At 33.8% G+C, this 18420-nt stretch overlaps 1 protein-coding gene across 1 annotated transcript in view; it reads right to left on the bottom strand.

Annotated features, from left to right (window-relative positions):
- Positions 1-651: 651 nt before the first annotated feature.
- Positions 652-18420, bottom strand: part of LOC115448979 (EF-hand domain-containing protein 1) — a 44133-nt gene continuing 26364 nt past the window's right edge. Inside the window, exons 6-16 of the mRNA XM_037444721.1 lie at positions 12601-12697; positions 11187-11274; positions 9366-9516; positions 6631-6700; positions 6116-6232; positions 4553-4775; positions 3132-3292; positions 2255-2463; positions 1577-1781; positions 1188-1337; positions 652-988 (exon numbers count right to left, since the gene is read on the bottom strand). Coding sequence (XP_037300618.1) covers positions 731-988; positions 1188-1337; positions 1577-1781; positions 2255-2463; positions 3132-3292; positions 4553-4775; positions 6116-6232; positions 6631-6700; positions 9366-9516; positions 11187-11274; positions 12601-12697 — 1729 coding nt within the window. The 3' untranslated portion in view covers positions 652-730. The remainder of the gene's footprint in view (positions 989-1187; positions 1338-1576; positions 1782-2254; positions 2464-3131; positions 3293-4552; positions 4776-6115; positions 6233-6630; positions 6701-9365; positions 9517-11186; positions 11275-12600; positions 12698-18420) is intronic.

The raw sequence follows: 18420 nt of genomic DNA, 5'->3' as shown, positions 1-18420 counted from the left end.
AATCTTTATTATGAAGGAAATGGCATTACGAATATTGAGCTTAATTTTGAAAGAAATCATAGTTGGGTACAATTAAAAAATTTTGGCCTTAAAAGAGTAAATATTTGTCGCTGTGATAAAGAATCGATTTTCATTTATTAATAAATATCAGTATTTTACCGGTAGCTGCGCCATTAAAAATATAATTGACAAGTCGGTTGATTGGCTTCTTACTAGTAAGCATTGTCAGAAAGCCTCTTAATAGGCTTCCGATGGATAAAGTGTTAATATGAGGGATATAAACTATAATAAGTAGTTTTCTATGTGACAATGTAGCGAAACAATTGTATATATTTAAAGTTTGAACGACCTTATTATGTAAAAATAAAATTTATATGAACATTCTAATGCTTTTTTGTAATTTATTATGACGAGACATAAGGCTTGGCTAATACGTTTCGTGCCATAAAAAATAAACAGATGTCAGATCCTTTCGAAGACGCTCGACTCGTCTTATTCAGTATAAAAAAAAGTATCGTTATGCTATTTACATGAACAAAACATTAAACCTTAAAGTGATATTGGTTGTTTTCTTATATATTTTTACTTTGTAATCCTTCTCATATATGTAGATCCGTGTTTCACTGTTTGGCAATATAAAAAAAAAAACAATTTTTCTACCAATGTATATTTGACACACGCAAAAAAGTTCTGCTTTAAAAACAGTTTTCTAGTCAATAATGTAAGCACATTACTCCTTTCTGTCCGGATCGCAGCACGGCAAGCGTGGCTCGGGGTGAGGGCACGCGAACGACACGTCTTCTTCCTGACGCGGGGCGCAGGGCTCGGTGGCTTCGGCGGGGGCTTCGAGACAGGCCTCCACGGGCAGTATGGGCTCACGAGGCTGGTCGGCGACGCGCGCAGCTGCCGGAGAAATCTCGGGAACATCTCTACGGAGTTTCTTCACGCGATCGTACGCGTCTGGTGATAGCCGCATAAAGTCTGGCACCTACAACAAAAATGATCACACGTTTTTAAAAATTATAGAGACAGCCTTATCTTACGGAGTCTGTACTCTGTAGAGGTTTGTTTATTTATGTCAATGTTGTATACCTTCCAGTAAGTAGTGTTTTTTAGAACCACCATTTCAATCCACGGAATAATTGACAACAACTTGATGATAATTTTGTGACTACATTGAAACTTACTTCTTTGCAATCCACTCCGTAGGTGCCGAGGTAGCCGGGGAGCTCCTTGTCTGTCTTTGCGGCGCCAACACCGGTGTCAATCGCCTGCTTCGGTATGACCTCGTATGGACAGATGTCGTGAGAACGACGTTCCGCGCGTTCTGTTGCATCCTAGTAATACATAAAACCATATAGGTACTTATCTATTTCATGTGCAGGTTGAAATTAATCAATATACTTATAGGTTTATATTTCTTGCTTCTATGAAAAAATAGGCATAAATTAATACAGCACTGATTTGATTTGTGTCCATTATATTGCACTGTTGATTTCAGCTAGGTTACTGTGTATCACACTCTTGTTTGCAAAAGTAAAGAATCAAATAAAATCGAGCACATTTCGTGCCATACCGGGTCTTTATATCTTTCACAGAAATATTCATCTTCGACGAAGTGTGGCTGCTGCCCGGGCGGGTATGTCACGGCCTTGGACTTCGCCTCGCGGTGTTCGTCGCCGGCCGGTCCAGTGAAACACACCACTTTCTGGTGATCGTCCCGAGCCAAGCCGGACTTGAGAATGCCTTTTAGAGGCAAGACCTCATCGCATGTCGGTTTACTAAAAGTTACAAAGAAATGATTAAAAACAATATTTTATTAATACCTATATACGTACCTACATTCTGGTTTGAAGAAGTTTTGATAGTCTGCGGGTAGAATCAATTGTTAGACAAAAGAATATATAATGTATTAGAAAATTCTTTGGCCAATAGAATTCGAAGTTCCTACCTACAGTTCTTCGCCATAGAACTTAAGACACCGATATTATGCACACAGGAACGGTGTGCTATAATTAAAGAGGTTGGTTGTTCAAAGCGCCTATGTGCTAGACTCCTTTACAGATGCAGTAGATACAAGGAGACGTAAAATAGCCGCATGCGCCTGCGTGCAGTGAGCGCCAATGTGTTGGTTTACGACAGCCTTGTCGTAAACCAACAAATTGGCATTGACTAAACGAAGATTACTTATGTCTACATACAATTTTGGGCAGCAATAATTATTTATCTATAACATTATTATAATAATAAGTACCTTTGCCGTGTGACCCTCAGGGTGTCGTCGTAGGAGATGCGATCAGTGGTGGCAGGCGGGGTGGCCGGACGCGGTGGCGAGGCGCTTCCTTCTACTACGTCGAGCGCTGTCAAACACCTCTCCATAGCACTCGGCTCGGCCACCGCCGCTTGCCCGATCTTCGCCAGCTGCGCGCGAGTCTCTGCCGCTTGTTCCTCACGGACGGCCATCTTGACAGATCAAATACACGATAAAGTTTCTAAAAAAAGTTAAAAGTGGTCGAAACTTTTTGTTAGACCAGGCGAGTAATTGTTTTTGTTAAAATGTATTTTCTCGTGAAGCCATAAGCCATTGGAGAGCAGACAATACAACCACAAAATACAAATGCAAGAAAGCCAATAAAACTCATTTAAAAGTAGCTTAACTCTTCTTCATATGTACAAGTATTGTCATATCTGAAATGAGTAGAATACAGCAGGAAGACAAACAAAATGGAGATCGGGATATAAAAAGGAATAACATTTTGTTTTTTGTATAAATACATTCTGTTCAATAAAAACGGCAATTACTAGAGGTTTTCTTTTAGCTGGCGAGCTCATTTAATTTCCGTGTAAAGTAGATCCCGGTCGGAAATGTCGAGTTCCGGTTCGACATCGGAACAAATAGCCGATGTGGATATTTGCCTCGATTTTGTATTCGCCCTGTATTATTACATAATGTACATATGTCTTTCGTATTAATCGTATTTTATTTCCGTGTCTATAATCTTCATCGACCAGTTAGCATTACCTAAATGTCTCATGTTATTAGAAGGTATTTGCGGTCTATGTAAGACGAGGAAATAGTGGTTTCGATGTAGAAGATCAAACATGAATATAGGATAGTTACGGTATCTCACCTCAAGTTCGTCCTTCAAGTTGCCCTCCCGCATGTGATAGTTGCGTACATTATCGATCACTTCCTGAGGGAACTTTTCAGGGTTGGCGCTCATGTATCGGTACACGAATAGATCGCACCCGATTATCTTGAACCGGTGCTTGAATACCGGCACTATGGCTCCTGATTAAACACAATACATCTTAAGAACGAACTAAAGTGATATGAGGCGCGATGGAAAGAACAGACTTAAGTATGTGTCAATTTGATTTATTTGAGACTCGAGAAAACATTGCTTTCAGATTTTTTATTGAAAGCGTTGATATGATTCAATACTCAAGTTATTACTATTGCTAACATTGCTACTATTGCGGCTATTTTTCATCATCATAATAGTTTTCCGATAAAGATAAGTTCACTGGCTAATTCTGAAATATTGCCTAGTAAGTCGTACTATGTACCTAACGGCCTCTGTTTCTTTAAAGAAGATAAAGAATTACTAATTAGGTATATCTTAGTTGAAAGTTTTAATAATATCCTAAGTTGTAACTTGTAAACGTTATAAGAGCCTATTGACCTTAAAGTATAATTGCCAATTAGTGTAGCAAAAAACTATCAAATTTTTTATTATGATAGTGTTTTATTTATAAGCGTAGTATGGTTTTAAGACCGGATTTTTGATTTCAACATCTATTCCAGACGAGATCGAGAGAGTTTTGAATTTATCATTTATAATAAAATTTATATTCATAAACTATTGGTACCTATTGTTAATGCATAACAAAACGTTACAACTCGCAAAATATATCTGAACGGATAGCAAAGCTCATACAAATGAGATGTATTGTTGAGTAATGCGTGGTTCCCTTGCGATATTTTCTTCTTTCAAAAAGCGGTTGCCATGCACTTAAGTTTTGAGTGTTCACTTATACACCGACGCCATTTGCATGCAAAACTAATGGCTTTTACATTCGGCTTACAACGCATTTGATAAAATATAATATTTGTTACCAAACAACATTTTTTGTCAGCGTTATTTAGTGCAGCTAAACATTGAGATGCGCAAGTCGCCTTTATGAAATTAAGCGAAACGATTTCCCATAAACACAGTAAGACCTTCTAAAATATTGAATTAGAGCTTTGGCTGTTGAATTTAATAATGTTTAGTTCTTCCACTAATTACAATATCTTTCACACTGTTTTTTGGGACAGAAACAGATAAATCATTGGTGCTCATACCCATCGACCGTCGCGCACGAGAGACCTGTCATGTCTCGAGTTTCCTTCTTAGAGGTCGGCACCGCATCTCCTATGTTCTTATATTATAGAAGGTTGGGGTGAAACCTACTACCATGAACGGACTCATTTTTAGATTTCCGAATTAATATAAACTAAATCTTAGAACTAATTTATAATTAAATGACCAAAATCACTGTAACATACCAATGTAAAATCGATCAGGCGTGAAGTAGGTTGGAAAATTCGGGTCAGACTCTGGAGTCTGCAAGAGCATTGCTTTAAGGAACTTTCCTTCCTTGATGCCCGAGTTTCTCCGAGGTATTTCACCTATCTTGATTGTTCCGTCAGCCAGACTGTACGACAAGACGAACTTTCTCCCCTGATCCTCTGGATGTATCCAGTCTAATTCGCACAAGTAGCGAAGATACTGTAAAGGTGAGCTTTCTTAATATAATATTTATATTAAGTTAATCGAGTCTGTTGTGCCAATTAAAGTGATAACGACGGATTCTGACGAATCCACTTAAACGGATTACCAAGTTGTTGCAAATGTGATATTATATTTAAATATCTAAATTGGTACCAAAGTATACTGGAGCAAAATAATTCGACAATATTTTTAAATCTGCTTTACTTAGGTATATTGTGTAATTTTACACAATGAGTGAAATGTTAGATTTTGATAACAATTTAATGTTTTCTGATATTTTTATACTATAAGCTTATAAATAATGCAATGGGCGCGCCAGTTCAGTCTGTAGATGTACCTATTAGCTATTAATAAGTAAATAGAAACTTCATCTAGAATCTAGATATCGATAAAATTTCAATAATAGCGTGTGGGCGTCATCGCAACGACTTTGGCTCCAGGGAGCGAGTATTGTTGATATACTCGCTTGTAATAATAACAAATAAGTATTCAGGCTATTATAATACGGTTTTTAATCATCTAACCGAAATATAAACAACTTATCAATAAGATGTCTTGGAAATGTTATAGGTATTGATGTGTGCTGATTTTTATTTTAAACACGAAGACAAAACATTAAATATGACGTGACTGTCGATGAAATGAAATTACTTCTATTTGTTGTGGGTAAGTAATTTTAATAATTTATCTCAAATAAGTAATATTGCTCATATTGATGATATGCACATAAATACGACTCGTAATGTGATATAGAATAAAACACACATAAATTTTAATTACAAACTAAACAAGGGTGTTCGCTCAATAACGTCTGCTAATATTAATGGCGGACAAGGAGTAAGTATTAGGTATAAAATACACCGTCAACTGTCGAGGTAAAGGGTAAAGAGGAACTTTTTGCGCAATAAACTAAGGCCCGTAGATAGGCTCCGAGTCACGAGACTGCTCGTCGACTCTTTGTAGAGCACTGCAACTTTAATTGAGTCGAGAAGAAGCTAACTTAAATATCAAAGAATAATTTATGTTGTTCGAAAAAAATATGAAATAACTTTTCTTCGAGGATGTTTGCTGTACGCAAACGTTACTGTTATTATATTAGTGCTGTCGTGCTCTCTTGTCACGAATATTCGTTTGTTAGAACTATTATTATTTAAGAACAATTAACAAAAGTAGTAAAATAGTAACTTTGCAGTGGGAATACTTAGTAGATGCAACATAAAAAATCAAATATTGTAAACCTGATCGGGTACTAATTATATAGGTATTTATTATTATTATCGTATTGTATTAAGACATTAAACATAGAAAACATACATTGAATGTAATAGAAAACAAACCTTATTCGCGTTTAGGTTGTACTTGATGACATCTTTGTGAGGTGGTTTAGGCATAAGCCCGAAGCAGGATTGCAATGTATCTTCGGGTGCGCCGATACCGATGTGTGGCGGGAAAGACTGCAATCAATGTGATGTATAGATCGTAATATTAAGTATGTGTTATTATATCCACTAAGTTTGGTCTAATTACAAAATTGTATCTGTAGTCTAGGTCTTGTAGTCGATGCCAGGTCCAATTCTACTTCTGTGAGCCTGTCGAAACGATCACCCCGAGAGTAAATTCTACATAACATAAGGTGAATGTTAGCTAAGTGGTCGGTAATAAAAACGAAACTAGCTAAATCTTGCATTCGTATAACCATGATTTTGCAGCGAATTATTTTTTAAGCTACGAAATACTTTTCCTGTTGAGCTATAAAGAAAAAATTAACGAATTCCCATAAGATTTCAAAATTAAAAGAAAATCCTTTAAAGTAGAAGTGTTAAGATACCTACTAATTGACTACATAACCCACCTTTGCAAATTCTTTTCTTTCTTTTTGACGAATTTCCACCCGAGGTGGCTGATCGATGTTTAACATACATCTGAAAAAGGACCAATAATTATTGATTGCCAAGTATAAAGAATATAATTATTTAATACTTATTATGTATTGCAATATTCATAATACTAAGAGATATAATATTTCGAAATTATATTGTTTACAGGGCAATTGGGTTAATTTTACATTCGTAAAATACTTATTTGGCAACAAATCTCCGTCGATGATTATAATAAAACTAATATACATTTCTCATGGGTTTAGTATAACGAAAACATATAATATAATCATGATCCTAATACAGTAACAACTTTTAATTTAAATGATTTGTCACAATATACTCGTAAGAAACTTAAATTTAAAGGTTTCCTGACATCGATGTCAGTTACTAACTAAAAAGATTCAAGCATGAGCAACACCTATATGTGTGTACTATTTTTTTTATATATATATGCGATGCTACGCAATGGCATGATCCATCGCGAACTCTACAAACGGCCAAACAATGAGTTAATTTACGAGGTAAACTTACTTTACGCCTAGTGCGGACGATAATAATATCTATTCGGATCGCTTGATTACCATGCGTTATGAGCCGATCTATTCGAAATGAAATATTTAAAAAAAAAACAGTGACGTCCCATGTTTTTGAGATTTACATTGTACACACTTTCATCTATGCGTGTATTCATGGATTGTTCGCCATTTTGACATGGGTTTCATGAATTTTGGCGTAATGAACTTTGCCTGAAAATCCAACCACCACTACCCACGCGAATTTGTGCTAGTTCTACATAGAGCCTTTAGAAATATTATACCTTTCTTTAAACCTTAGTTTAGTCTTAACCCAACAAGAGATGTTATTTGTTTTACTGTATTTCCGTAAACAAGAAACATTAAAATGTATGTAATTTAGGATTAAAATAGTCTTTTAAATTAGAGACCGACGTGATAAACGCACCAACGCGACGGTTATTTAAGGTCTAATTTATTAAGTTCATACGGTTTACAATGTGACCTACACTTTAAATTTATCGAGTTTGTGTTCTGACAGTTTGGACACGTTACCCCCGTCCACACTGAGAGTATGCGATACGCGGTAATGTTGGGGTTCAGCACGCTCGGAAGTTTGATGTCTGGAGGCAGCATAAAGTATTACACCTTTCCCCTTACGTTACGTTAGTTATGAAATGTACAAACTAAGGTTAAAATAGCTGTAACGAGTTTAAATTGTGCTTGTACATCTTTGACTCATTAATAATACTAACGGTCACTTAATAGCATGAAAACATCAAATCCATCGTCGAAACCACACCCCTGACAATGAATGACCTTAATAATTACGTAATAGAAACCTATTGCGTAGACTGTTAGAACATAACATTATTTCTATTTAGTGTTGTGGATTATGTTAGTTATTAGCTGCTGATTCCTTTCAAGATGGTTCTCAAGATTAACTCAAAGCGCCTGGTGAAGACTAAATATGAGTGTGCCGAAATATTCTTACAGGCAGCCCATATTAATTTAAAACACATTATTTTTTGTAACTACATAATATAACTTACATATATGTATGTATATATGTCTTGTTTATTTTGAATCTCGAAATGTATAATCCTTTTTGCCTGGTCTATGAAGTCAAATTCTTTTTAATGTTTTTCCAAATACTAGTATAATTACTTGTAGGAATATAGTAAGAATCAATGATGTTTTAACATCTTAGGTAAGAATGCTCCTAATTTTTGTAGTGCGGGCGGTAATTCTTTTCGTTGCATCTATAAAAATAGATTAGGCCTCGTAAAAGAATAAGTAAGCGGTTAAGCCATCAAATCAGCGCTAACATATAAGACAAATATTATTCTTATGTATAACGATTAAATGCTTCATAAGGAATAGTCATGGTTATCCAAGAGCTACGGTTTCGCCATTCTTTATTCTACTCGAGTTGCCTGAAAGTACTTTTGTTTTAGTTAATTTGATCATCAGAACGCCAAGATCTCTGCCAAATGTTTTATCAATATGTCTTTGATCTTTGAAAATCTCGAATGCATTTTTATGCATAATGTATAAAGAATATTTATCTACATTATCACACATATATAATTTACAAAATTTCATACATACAAGTAAAGATCGTCAAAAAGATATATTTTGATTTTAATAACATACTCGTCTTGATTTTTTTTACTGTAGTCCAGAATATAAATATAGGCAGAATAACCAACTTCTATGTTGTTTTAAAGACGTTGAAAAAATAATATTGAGACGAGTTTACGTGTAAAGATTCATCGCTAGGTTAATTCACACATTCAGTGAAAAGTCTTTTTCGGTGAGCATAGTTTGCCTCGCAAAACCTGTTCGTCGCCTTGCTGTCTTGTAAGCTATGACCCGTGCACCGACAGGTGACACTTTTATGACTAATGAATATAGTAGATCTACCCTATTAACATGTACTCTTGACATTTTTACAGATATCTCTATTGAACTTAGAACGATAGAACATTTTATGTTTCATAAAGCGACGTAATTTCCTTCCGTAACCACACTATTATTGTATCACTCAAGCGTTTAATAATAAAAAGGGTTACATTGGTAACAATCAACAATACCAACGTAGCTATATTTTATGTTCTCTCATTTTCTGTTCCAGTTTCCGTTGTTTTAAGTCATTAATATATTTTTAAAAACAATGCACTAAATAGTCTTACTTGTAATATTTCCGAGTGAAATTGTCGCAGTTGCAGAGAAGAAACCGACGGCCAAAAACGAATACAGTTTCGCCCACAATGAGATCTCTCGGTGAATAATATTCGGTGACCTCGTCTTCTGTCACCTCCAAGACCGTAGACGGAAATGACACTAATTAACAAGACAATAGGAGTCAATTTTAATTATACGTATAATGTAGTTTTGTTGAATAGAACGGAGTATAACATATTAGTAACAAAAATTATGAATTATGATACATGTAAGGGTACATAAGTAGATAACTAGACGCTAATTTATCCGTATATCCAATGACAGGTCCCGCAGTGCTTTTTGGGAAATCACTATAATTTTTTCTAGGGGTCTCTGTTAGTAAAAAATAGTACCTTATCCATCAACTCTTAATAAAACTTGTATAGTTTACAATGGTAAAGCATTTATAAGTTCGTAAATAAAACAAATGTGTTTATAAGGATCCGTGCAAGGCAAAAATCAAATCTAGAATAAAAAAATATTTTTACGGCTCTTTTGTAGGCAAATAGTTAAATCTGGTTAAGTAAAAATATTCAGGCGGAGTCGCGAGTAAAAGCCAGTAGGAAAACATAAAAATTTTATTCTAAACGCTAGGCAGAAAGCGAGCTCAAACTTCAATGACTTATAATCTCCTTAGTGAAGAAGTTGAGAGTTGGTACGGATTGCCAGCTCAAACTTTCATAGCTTAATCTCTTTAAAAGCGGCCTATTAATATAAGGCGAGTGCCTTATTATTTGCAAAGAAAATATTATGAGAGTTATAATAATGCTTTGCACCATTTACTTAGTTAATTAAAATTTTGCTGCTTCATTATTTCTTTTATGACTTGCGGTCAATAGGTTAATCAGTGAATCATCAGATAATTTGTGAATCATCAGATAATTCAGTTAGCTGTATAAGCTTACTGAATTTGTTTTGTTTTATTACTGATAATCCACAACCATTCGAGCAATAATGACTAAATATTTGAACATGTGAATTGTAGAAACGAAATTAATTACTCCGTAATAAATAAACGTTTACTCGGATTTTGGTATGTTAAAACAACTTAGTAAATTCCACTGGCACGTAAATTAGGAACATGTTTGCGATTCGATAGACCATTGGGATTACCGTGTGCAGCCTGCGCGCGTGTTAACTCTAACAAAGTGGAACATCGAAACGCTATTTGAAGAGTTAAAAATGCGGAAACGAATTATTCGGGAGCTGGTACATTTCTATCTGTACATCTATGCATTACGTAAACACGGTTGCATGTTTATTTACCCGTGTTTTTATAGTATTCTCTATTTTATATTAATACCAAGCACAGGCTATGCTAGGCATTATGTCTTGCATAACATATAAAATTATGTACTTAAATCGCGCACAAGATAACAACAAGCTTCTACAAATATTTACACATAATTTATCATATTGTAAACAATAAACGTATACGTCGTCACTAGTATGAAGCACCCCATTCAAACGCTACTGTAACATCGAAGGGAATCAATGTTTTCTCTATAGTAAAGCACGTAATACCATTTACACATTCTTTTTAGCGGCATTTCCGCGCAAGCTTTAACAAGCGCCATTGAAAGGCTATTAAAGGTTTTGTGCCAAACATTTGGCTTCAACGCGCCCATTCACCAGCTACGATGTACTTTTCAACACTCTTTGTGTGAACATCCATTATCTCTACTCATAAACCGTTGAAACTTCAATCTAGGGGACAGACATCAACCATTTTCTATTCAAAGTGCCACAGTTATTCAAATAAGTAATAAGTATTTATCTAATTTTCTTACCAGGCTTTTCCTTCCATTTTTTTGGGAGTTTTGTTTTCTTTAGCAGTAAAGGAAAGGGATCTTTGCCGCCTTTCCCATCATGGAGCTCCTAAAAGGATACAAGATAATTACTATTGGGTCGACCCATTGGCGACATTGTGGGCACAAAAGAATTTTTATTGAAACAAGTAATTGGAGAGCGCCCTGCTCTTAGTAACCCTGTAACTATTCACTGTTTGAATTACCTATAAACAGTGATGTACTTTAAAATAGACTCGATAAGTTTAAATTGCACACAATAAATTACCGATCCAGGTGATGGCATTAATGAAAATATTTTTTTTAAACAAGAGTTCAAATATGAAATGAAGCCGTAAAGGTCGACATTATTAACTGGGAATTACTGAGGTGAATGAGGGAATTACTCGTGGGGGAGCCCACTAACGAAATCCTTTTGTTGCGCCCGATTTTATGTGGGAACGTAAAGGGGAAAATATCAACGTATTACAGGAAAAATCACATATCGCTTGAGCTGGTTACAATTTTCTGCAACGAGACGAAGGTCCTGACTGTCAAGCGCACGCCAACAAAAATTGTGTTATTAAGGAAAGTGAACGAGCAAGCCTATGATCTGCCCGATGTCAAGGTTACAGTATTTTGTCCTACGATTTCGTGGATTAAATGATACAATTTTATATACTTAGTAAAACATGATATGTTTTGTGTAAAAACACTCTTAGATTATTCTCCAGCGAATGTTATAAAAGGAGATTAAGTGACAAAGTTTTAGTCGTGAGTCGATAGTTAAGAATATTAACTGTAGAAGATTATTCATAGCTATTCCAAGAAGGCTATATCTAACTAGATAGGTGTCATAATATGTCGTGAGCCACTAGGGCCATTGAGATACGCAAGCAAGTTACCTTTATTATTTTGATTGACGACGTTTTTCGATTGAATTGAATTTAAAATAAACTCTACTGGAATGTGTTCCAGTTTTGACAATAGGTACCTACTATAATATTCAAAGAAAATAATTCAAACAAAGAATTACTTCCTTTCAAATACACAACGCAGGATGTTAAAACCCGCCATAGTGGCCCACGTCAGTGTGTCGCGTTGTATCTGTATATTCGGTTCCAACAGGCCGACATGCTTGTGTGGACTGCCGAGAGGTAATGATCTCTCGTCAGTCGACATTCTATTGGATCCCACTCCACTCACAGTACAGTGCGTGCAGTGGGGTCACATTGCCGTGCACGAAAAAAAATCATTCGATCAGAATTGTCGATCACATCCAGTACAATATTAGTATTTAATTGTAAAGTGGGCAGATGTGTAAATTATTTATTTATATTATAATTTTTTTTCTAAACAATAATCGTATTATTTTTTTCTACTAACATTTCTATGTTAACTGTATAAAATAGCTCACCTTTATAGCAATTGTGTCATCCTGCAGGAAGTAGAGTAGCTTGTAGTTGGCCAACTCACCGTTCTCAGATTCTCTGTCGTCCCATACCACGTCAAACCTAAGCAAAAAATCATACTTAAAATTAACCAAAGTTATTGTTGAATGGGTACATTTATATTTGTTTAGGGTAACATTTGTTTATATGTAATTTAATTTGTTTTTGTGGCAACACGCCTCCACTTCCTTCTTCCTGTCACGGGCTGCCGGCGAGCAGCCACAATAATGTAGTTCTTTAAGTTTATGTTTAAGATATCAAATTAAATAACAGTGATCCGTCATAGTGGTTTTATTAACATGGTAGCAGAGCGTGGTTGCCTGCAAATACAAAGAAGAAAAGAAGATATTTTCGCAAATAAAGTGGAAACGTGCTATATATGCAATAAGCAAAATGGCGTTTACTAAATGCAATGACGCAGTTATTCCAATATTCGACGGATCGGATTATAGTAGCTGGAAAATACGTATACTTAAGTTTTTGGAATTTAAGAAATGTAAAGAAGCTGCCATACGAATCAAAATGATTCGGATGATGTTGCAAAGTGGGAAGAGATGGATATCCAGGCAACGAACTACATTTATAGTGCAATAAGCAACAAGCAACTCGAATATATATGCGACTTAGATTCCGCATGCAAAATATTGGCAAAATTTGATGAAATGTACCTGCAGAAATCATCGGCACTACAGATTATATGTCGCAACAATGTAGAAGCAATAAAATTATCGAACTATTCGCAAGTAAGTGTATTTTTGACGACTTTGAGAAATCAATAAATCAGTTAAAACAAGCCGGCGCGACGGTAAGTGAACAAGAAAAATTAAATTATATGTTAAAGGCCTTACCTCGTAATTACAGTCATATTGGAGATCTAATAGACGTCTTACCAGAAAAAAGACAGAACTGTAGATTATTTGAAAAGTAAAATTATGTTAAAATCATTGGATAAAGAACCTGAAAAATGTAATGAACCATCACGCGACAACTCAAATGTTTTTAAAGCTCACACTAGTAGTTCTGCATCACCTAATAAAAACTTTAAATGTTTTACCTGTGGAAAACCTGGCCACATGCAAAGAGATTGTCGACACAGAAATGTTAACAGTGGTAGAGGAAATGGATTTATTAGATTTAATAATAATCGTGGACATCAACGTGGATCATATTATAATTCAAGAAATATTAGAGGAAGAACTTATAATAATAAATCCAGTAATGAGAGTGGTGGTAATAATTTCCTTGCAACTATTGAGAATAATAATGTTTCAACTTCAAGTAAAATATATAATATTGAGCAGTCTGGCCACTTAACTTGGTTATTAGATAGTGGTTGTACAGATCATATAATTAATACTGATGAGTACTATCATTCATGTGAAATATTACAACAACCTATTAAAGTAAAAGTTGGTGATGGAAGAATATTAGAAGCTACAAAGGTCGGAAATATACAAACTTATTTTATGGTCTATGGAAAAAAGTCTGAAGTTGTTTTGAACAATGTTTTCTATGTCAAAGAGATGAAAGCAAATTTATTGAGCTATTCAAAGATTACAGACAATCATAAAATTGTTTCCAGGGGACGACAATCAAAAATATATAACGTCTATGGAACTATTATAGCTATAGCAGTGAAAGAAGATAGACTGTATAAATTAAAAGGTTATATAAATGCAAGTACATTACATGCTAATTTAGTGAAGAAATCAAGTATGACAGTGAAGGAGAAATTACATAGGATGCTTGGTCATATAAACTTTAACAATTTGAATACTATGTGTACAAGTGAATTATTGAAAGGATTACCAAAGGAGATTGAATGTAAGTACATGAAATGTGCTATATGTATTGAAAATAAAATGCATAACTTGCCATTTAAAAATAATAGAAAACGAGCACAGGATATATTAGAAATTGTACACACAGATTTAAATGGGCCACACAGAACTACAGGTTTTAATGGTGAAAAATATTTCTTAAGTTTTATAGATGACTATAGTAAGTTGGCAAAAGTTTATTGTATTCCGTCAAAAGATAAAGTATATAATTGTTTAATGCAGTATGTTAATGAGATACAAAATTTAACTGGGAAAAATATTAAAGAATTGAGATGTGATAATGGAAAGGAATACATTAATAAAAGAGTGTTTGACTTTGCAAGATCAAAGGGAATTATGATTAAATCTTGTCCGCCATATGTGCATGAATTAAATGGCACAGCAGAGAGGTTCAATAGATCAATAATGGATATGTCAAGATGTCCCGCCTTATGAGATATTTTTCAAACAAAGGCCAAGCATTGAAAATTTAAGGATATATGGAAGTAAAGTATTTGTTAGAACACCAGAGGAAAAGAGAAAATGTAAATGGGACAGGAAAGCCGAGCTTGGCATACTAATGGGCTATACAGATGTTGGATATAGAGTATTAATAAACAATAGAATAGTTGTAGCAAGACATTGTGATATAATTGAAGATGATGTAATGTGTATTGGTCTCGATGATAATAGAGAAGAAAAATGATAAAAGTAATAGCCAGCCGAATAAATTGGAAGAGAAAATTATAGAAGAGAAGAAAGAGACTAATGCAGAAGAAAATAATGAGAAAATTAATGAAGATTTGAATGCTGAAACAAATGAAAGTTATGATGATAATAAAGTAATTGAAACAAGAAATCGGCGTAAAATCAAGCCACCAACTCGGTTTGATGAAGAATTTGGTTATTATTGTATAACTGTTAACTATTGTGATGCTATGATTCCAGATAATTTTCAGGAGGCAATAACTAGCGATGAAGCAAAAGAATGGACTGAGGCTATGAATCGTGAGATGAACAGTTTGGCAAAAATGAGACCTGGAGACTTGTAAGTAAACCAGCAGACAAACAGCCTTTAGATGTGAAATGGATATACAGAAAGAAAGCCGAAAATAAATTTAAAGCTAGGTTAGTAGTAAGAGGTTTTCAACAAAAAGATTTTATTGATGATATATATTCACCCGTTGCTAAAATGCAAACTTTAAAATTGTTATTGTCTTATTGTTGTCAAAATAATCTTAATATACATCAGATGGATGTTGAAACTGCTTTTTTAAATGGTAAAATTTTATCTGAAGTTTATGTAAACCAGCCAATTGGTTATGATGATGGCACTGATAGAGTTTATAAATTAAATAAAACATTATATGGTTTAAAAAAAGCCCTCGGGCTTGGTATGAATGTGTCAATAAGTTTTTAACTAGTCTTGGATTTCAGAGAAGTAAATATGACTTTTGTTTATATTTTAAATTGGATACTAATGTGAGTGTATACATTTTGTTATATGTTGATGATTTGTTAATATGTTGTAAAGATGAAAAAGTAATGAGTAATATTAAAACAAACTGTTAAGTAAATTTACTATGAAGGATATGGGTAAAGTTAAAGAATACATTGGAATACATATTGATTATGATTATAAAAAGAATAAAACCATGACACTGAGTCAGGAATCATATATAGAATCATTAGCTAAGCGTTATAATATAATAAATACAAAGTTATATACTACACCAATGGAAGTAAATCTTAAACTAGAAAACTGTAATATAAATGAGAATGTAAAATATAGAAATTTAATTGGAGCACTTTTATATATTAGTTCAGGTACAAGACCAGATATATCGTTCAGTGTTAATTATTTGAGTAGATTCCAAAATTGCTATAATGAGACACATTTTAAATATGCTTTGCGAGTACTTAAATATCTTTACTTAACAAAACATATAAAATTAATTTATAACATGAATATAAATTCTGATATGTTAGATTGTTATGTAGATGCAGATTTTGCAGGAGATATTGTCAGTAGGAAATCAACAACAGGATTTGTAATTAGACTGTTTGGGAATGTAATATTTTGGAAATCAAAGAAACAAAATTGTGTAACAAAGTCATCTACATTTGCTGAATACATTGCGCTGTCAGAAGCTGTTACTGAAATTAAATTTATAGTTTGTTTAATTAATGAGATTTGTCAGAAAGATTGTAAACCTGTAAAAAATATATGAAGATAATATTGGAGCTCAAATTATTGCTAAATACGGAAATTTCACAAAAATTCAAAACATATTGAAGTTCATTATCATTTTGTTCATGAAAGTGTTAAAATTGGTTTAATGGTTACAATTAATATGTTATACTGAAGGTAATGTTTATAGAGCTATTGTTTTAATTTAAAATACTTGATATGAGTAGTGTATGATATGATTTAGTTAAAATATAAATGTAAGGAGGCATGTTGAATGGGTACATTTATATTTGTTTAGGGTAACATTTGTTTATATGTAATTTAATTTGTTTTGTGGCAACACGCCTCCACTTCCTTCTTCCTGTCACGGGCTGCCGGCGAGCAGCCACAATAATGTAGTTCTTTAAGTTTATGTTTAAGATATCAAATTAAATAACAGTGATCCGTCATAGTGGTTTTATTAACAGTTATTATAAATACGTGAGCTGAAACTTGTGTAAAATCATTGACCTAATCCGACTTTACGGAGGATAATTGTACCAAAATACGTCATAATTAAAACTTAGCATAAAGGAAACATTTTACTACTTAAAAATGTACGATACATTTCCTCGGGAATAGCCAATTAGTTAGCTATCACGAAAAATCCGCTTAAGTGACTCTCCGGTAAATCACGTCAGAGTAGATCTATGGCAGTATGTATATTAGTAGACATACAGTAATGAGTAATCACAAAAAGCTTGTTATTATTTTTTGTTACGAAATGGTAATACCTAGTGGTTAATTCATCGCGTTGCCAGCATAAACGTTGATACTGAGTAAATCTAGTTTTCACAGACGCTTAGCCATCAAATTGCTAAGAAAATTCGTCATTATTAAGATTTAGTAAGTAGTTTTGTAGTATAATTTTCCAAGACAGTGTTTTATATTACACGGACATTTTGTAGTTTTATTCACATGTAGCTAATAGTAATTTTGCGGTTCCAACAGTAGTATGAAATGATCATGAGTTGTCAGTTCAGCTGTAAATTGTCAGTCTAAAAAAATATATATAAGAACATGTACTTGGCAATTATCATAAGCCAGAACTTGGGCCATAAATGGATTTCCAGATGAAAAGAACAATCTTATGACTTGTTATACACAGAATAATCATGTATCCCTTTTGCAAATTATAGTATGTATTATTTGGACTATATTGATGGATTAGAATAGAAATAATGAAATGCTAAATGATATATATTAAGTACATGTGGAGATTAGAGTCCCATTCTCTCACAGAGGAATTTTGAACTTTCTTTAAAAAAGAATGTACGTCTCGCAGACACACACATACCTACTGTATTGTGGTTCTGTATTTGATGAATAATGACACTGTCGTTTATGACAATATATTTATTAATTAAGACTATAAACATAATTATAATCAGACATGACCAGACGCTATCGGGACGTAAAGTGCGTGGAAGTGGCAGTGACCGGAAGGACGCCACATAGTGATGTCACTTTAGTAAGCTGAGACTACATCACTATGTAACATCTCCCTTTTTCATTTTTTGTTTTTAACAAAGACAATTGAGACTTAAGACTAGTTTCACAGAATGACAACATATACATTTGACTTATAACTTTTACATTCCTTAACTTATATGACATGTTACTTATACATTTGTGTAACTTAAAGACTTAAAATTTACTTAGACAATTACACTTGACATTTATCAAACATATACTTAATCTTGAAACCTGACTGGGAGATTGACCTGTCTACCACT

The sequence above is a fragment of the Manduca sexta genome, chromosome 28 (assembly GCF_014839805.1).
Source record: "Manduca sexta isolate Smith_Timp_Sample1 chromosome 28, JHU_Msex_v1.0, whole genome shotgun sequence".
In the NCBI taxonomy this organism is placed as follows: domain Eukaryota; kingdom Metazoa; phylum Arthropoda; class Insecta; order Lepidoptera; family Sphingidae; genus Manduca; species Manduca sexta.
Note: the sequence above shows the minus strand (reverse complement) of the source record. Positions and strands in the feature narration are given on the sequence as shown.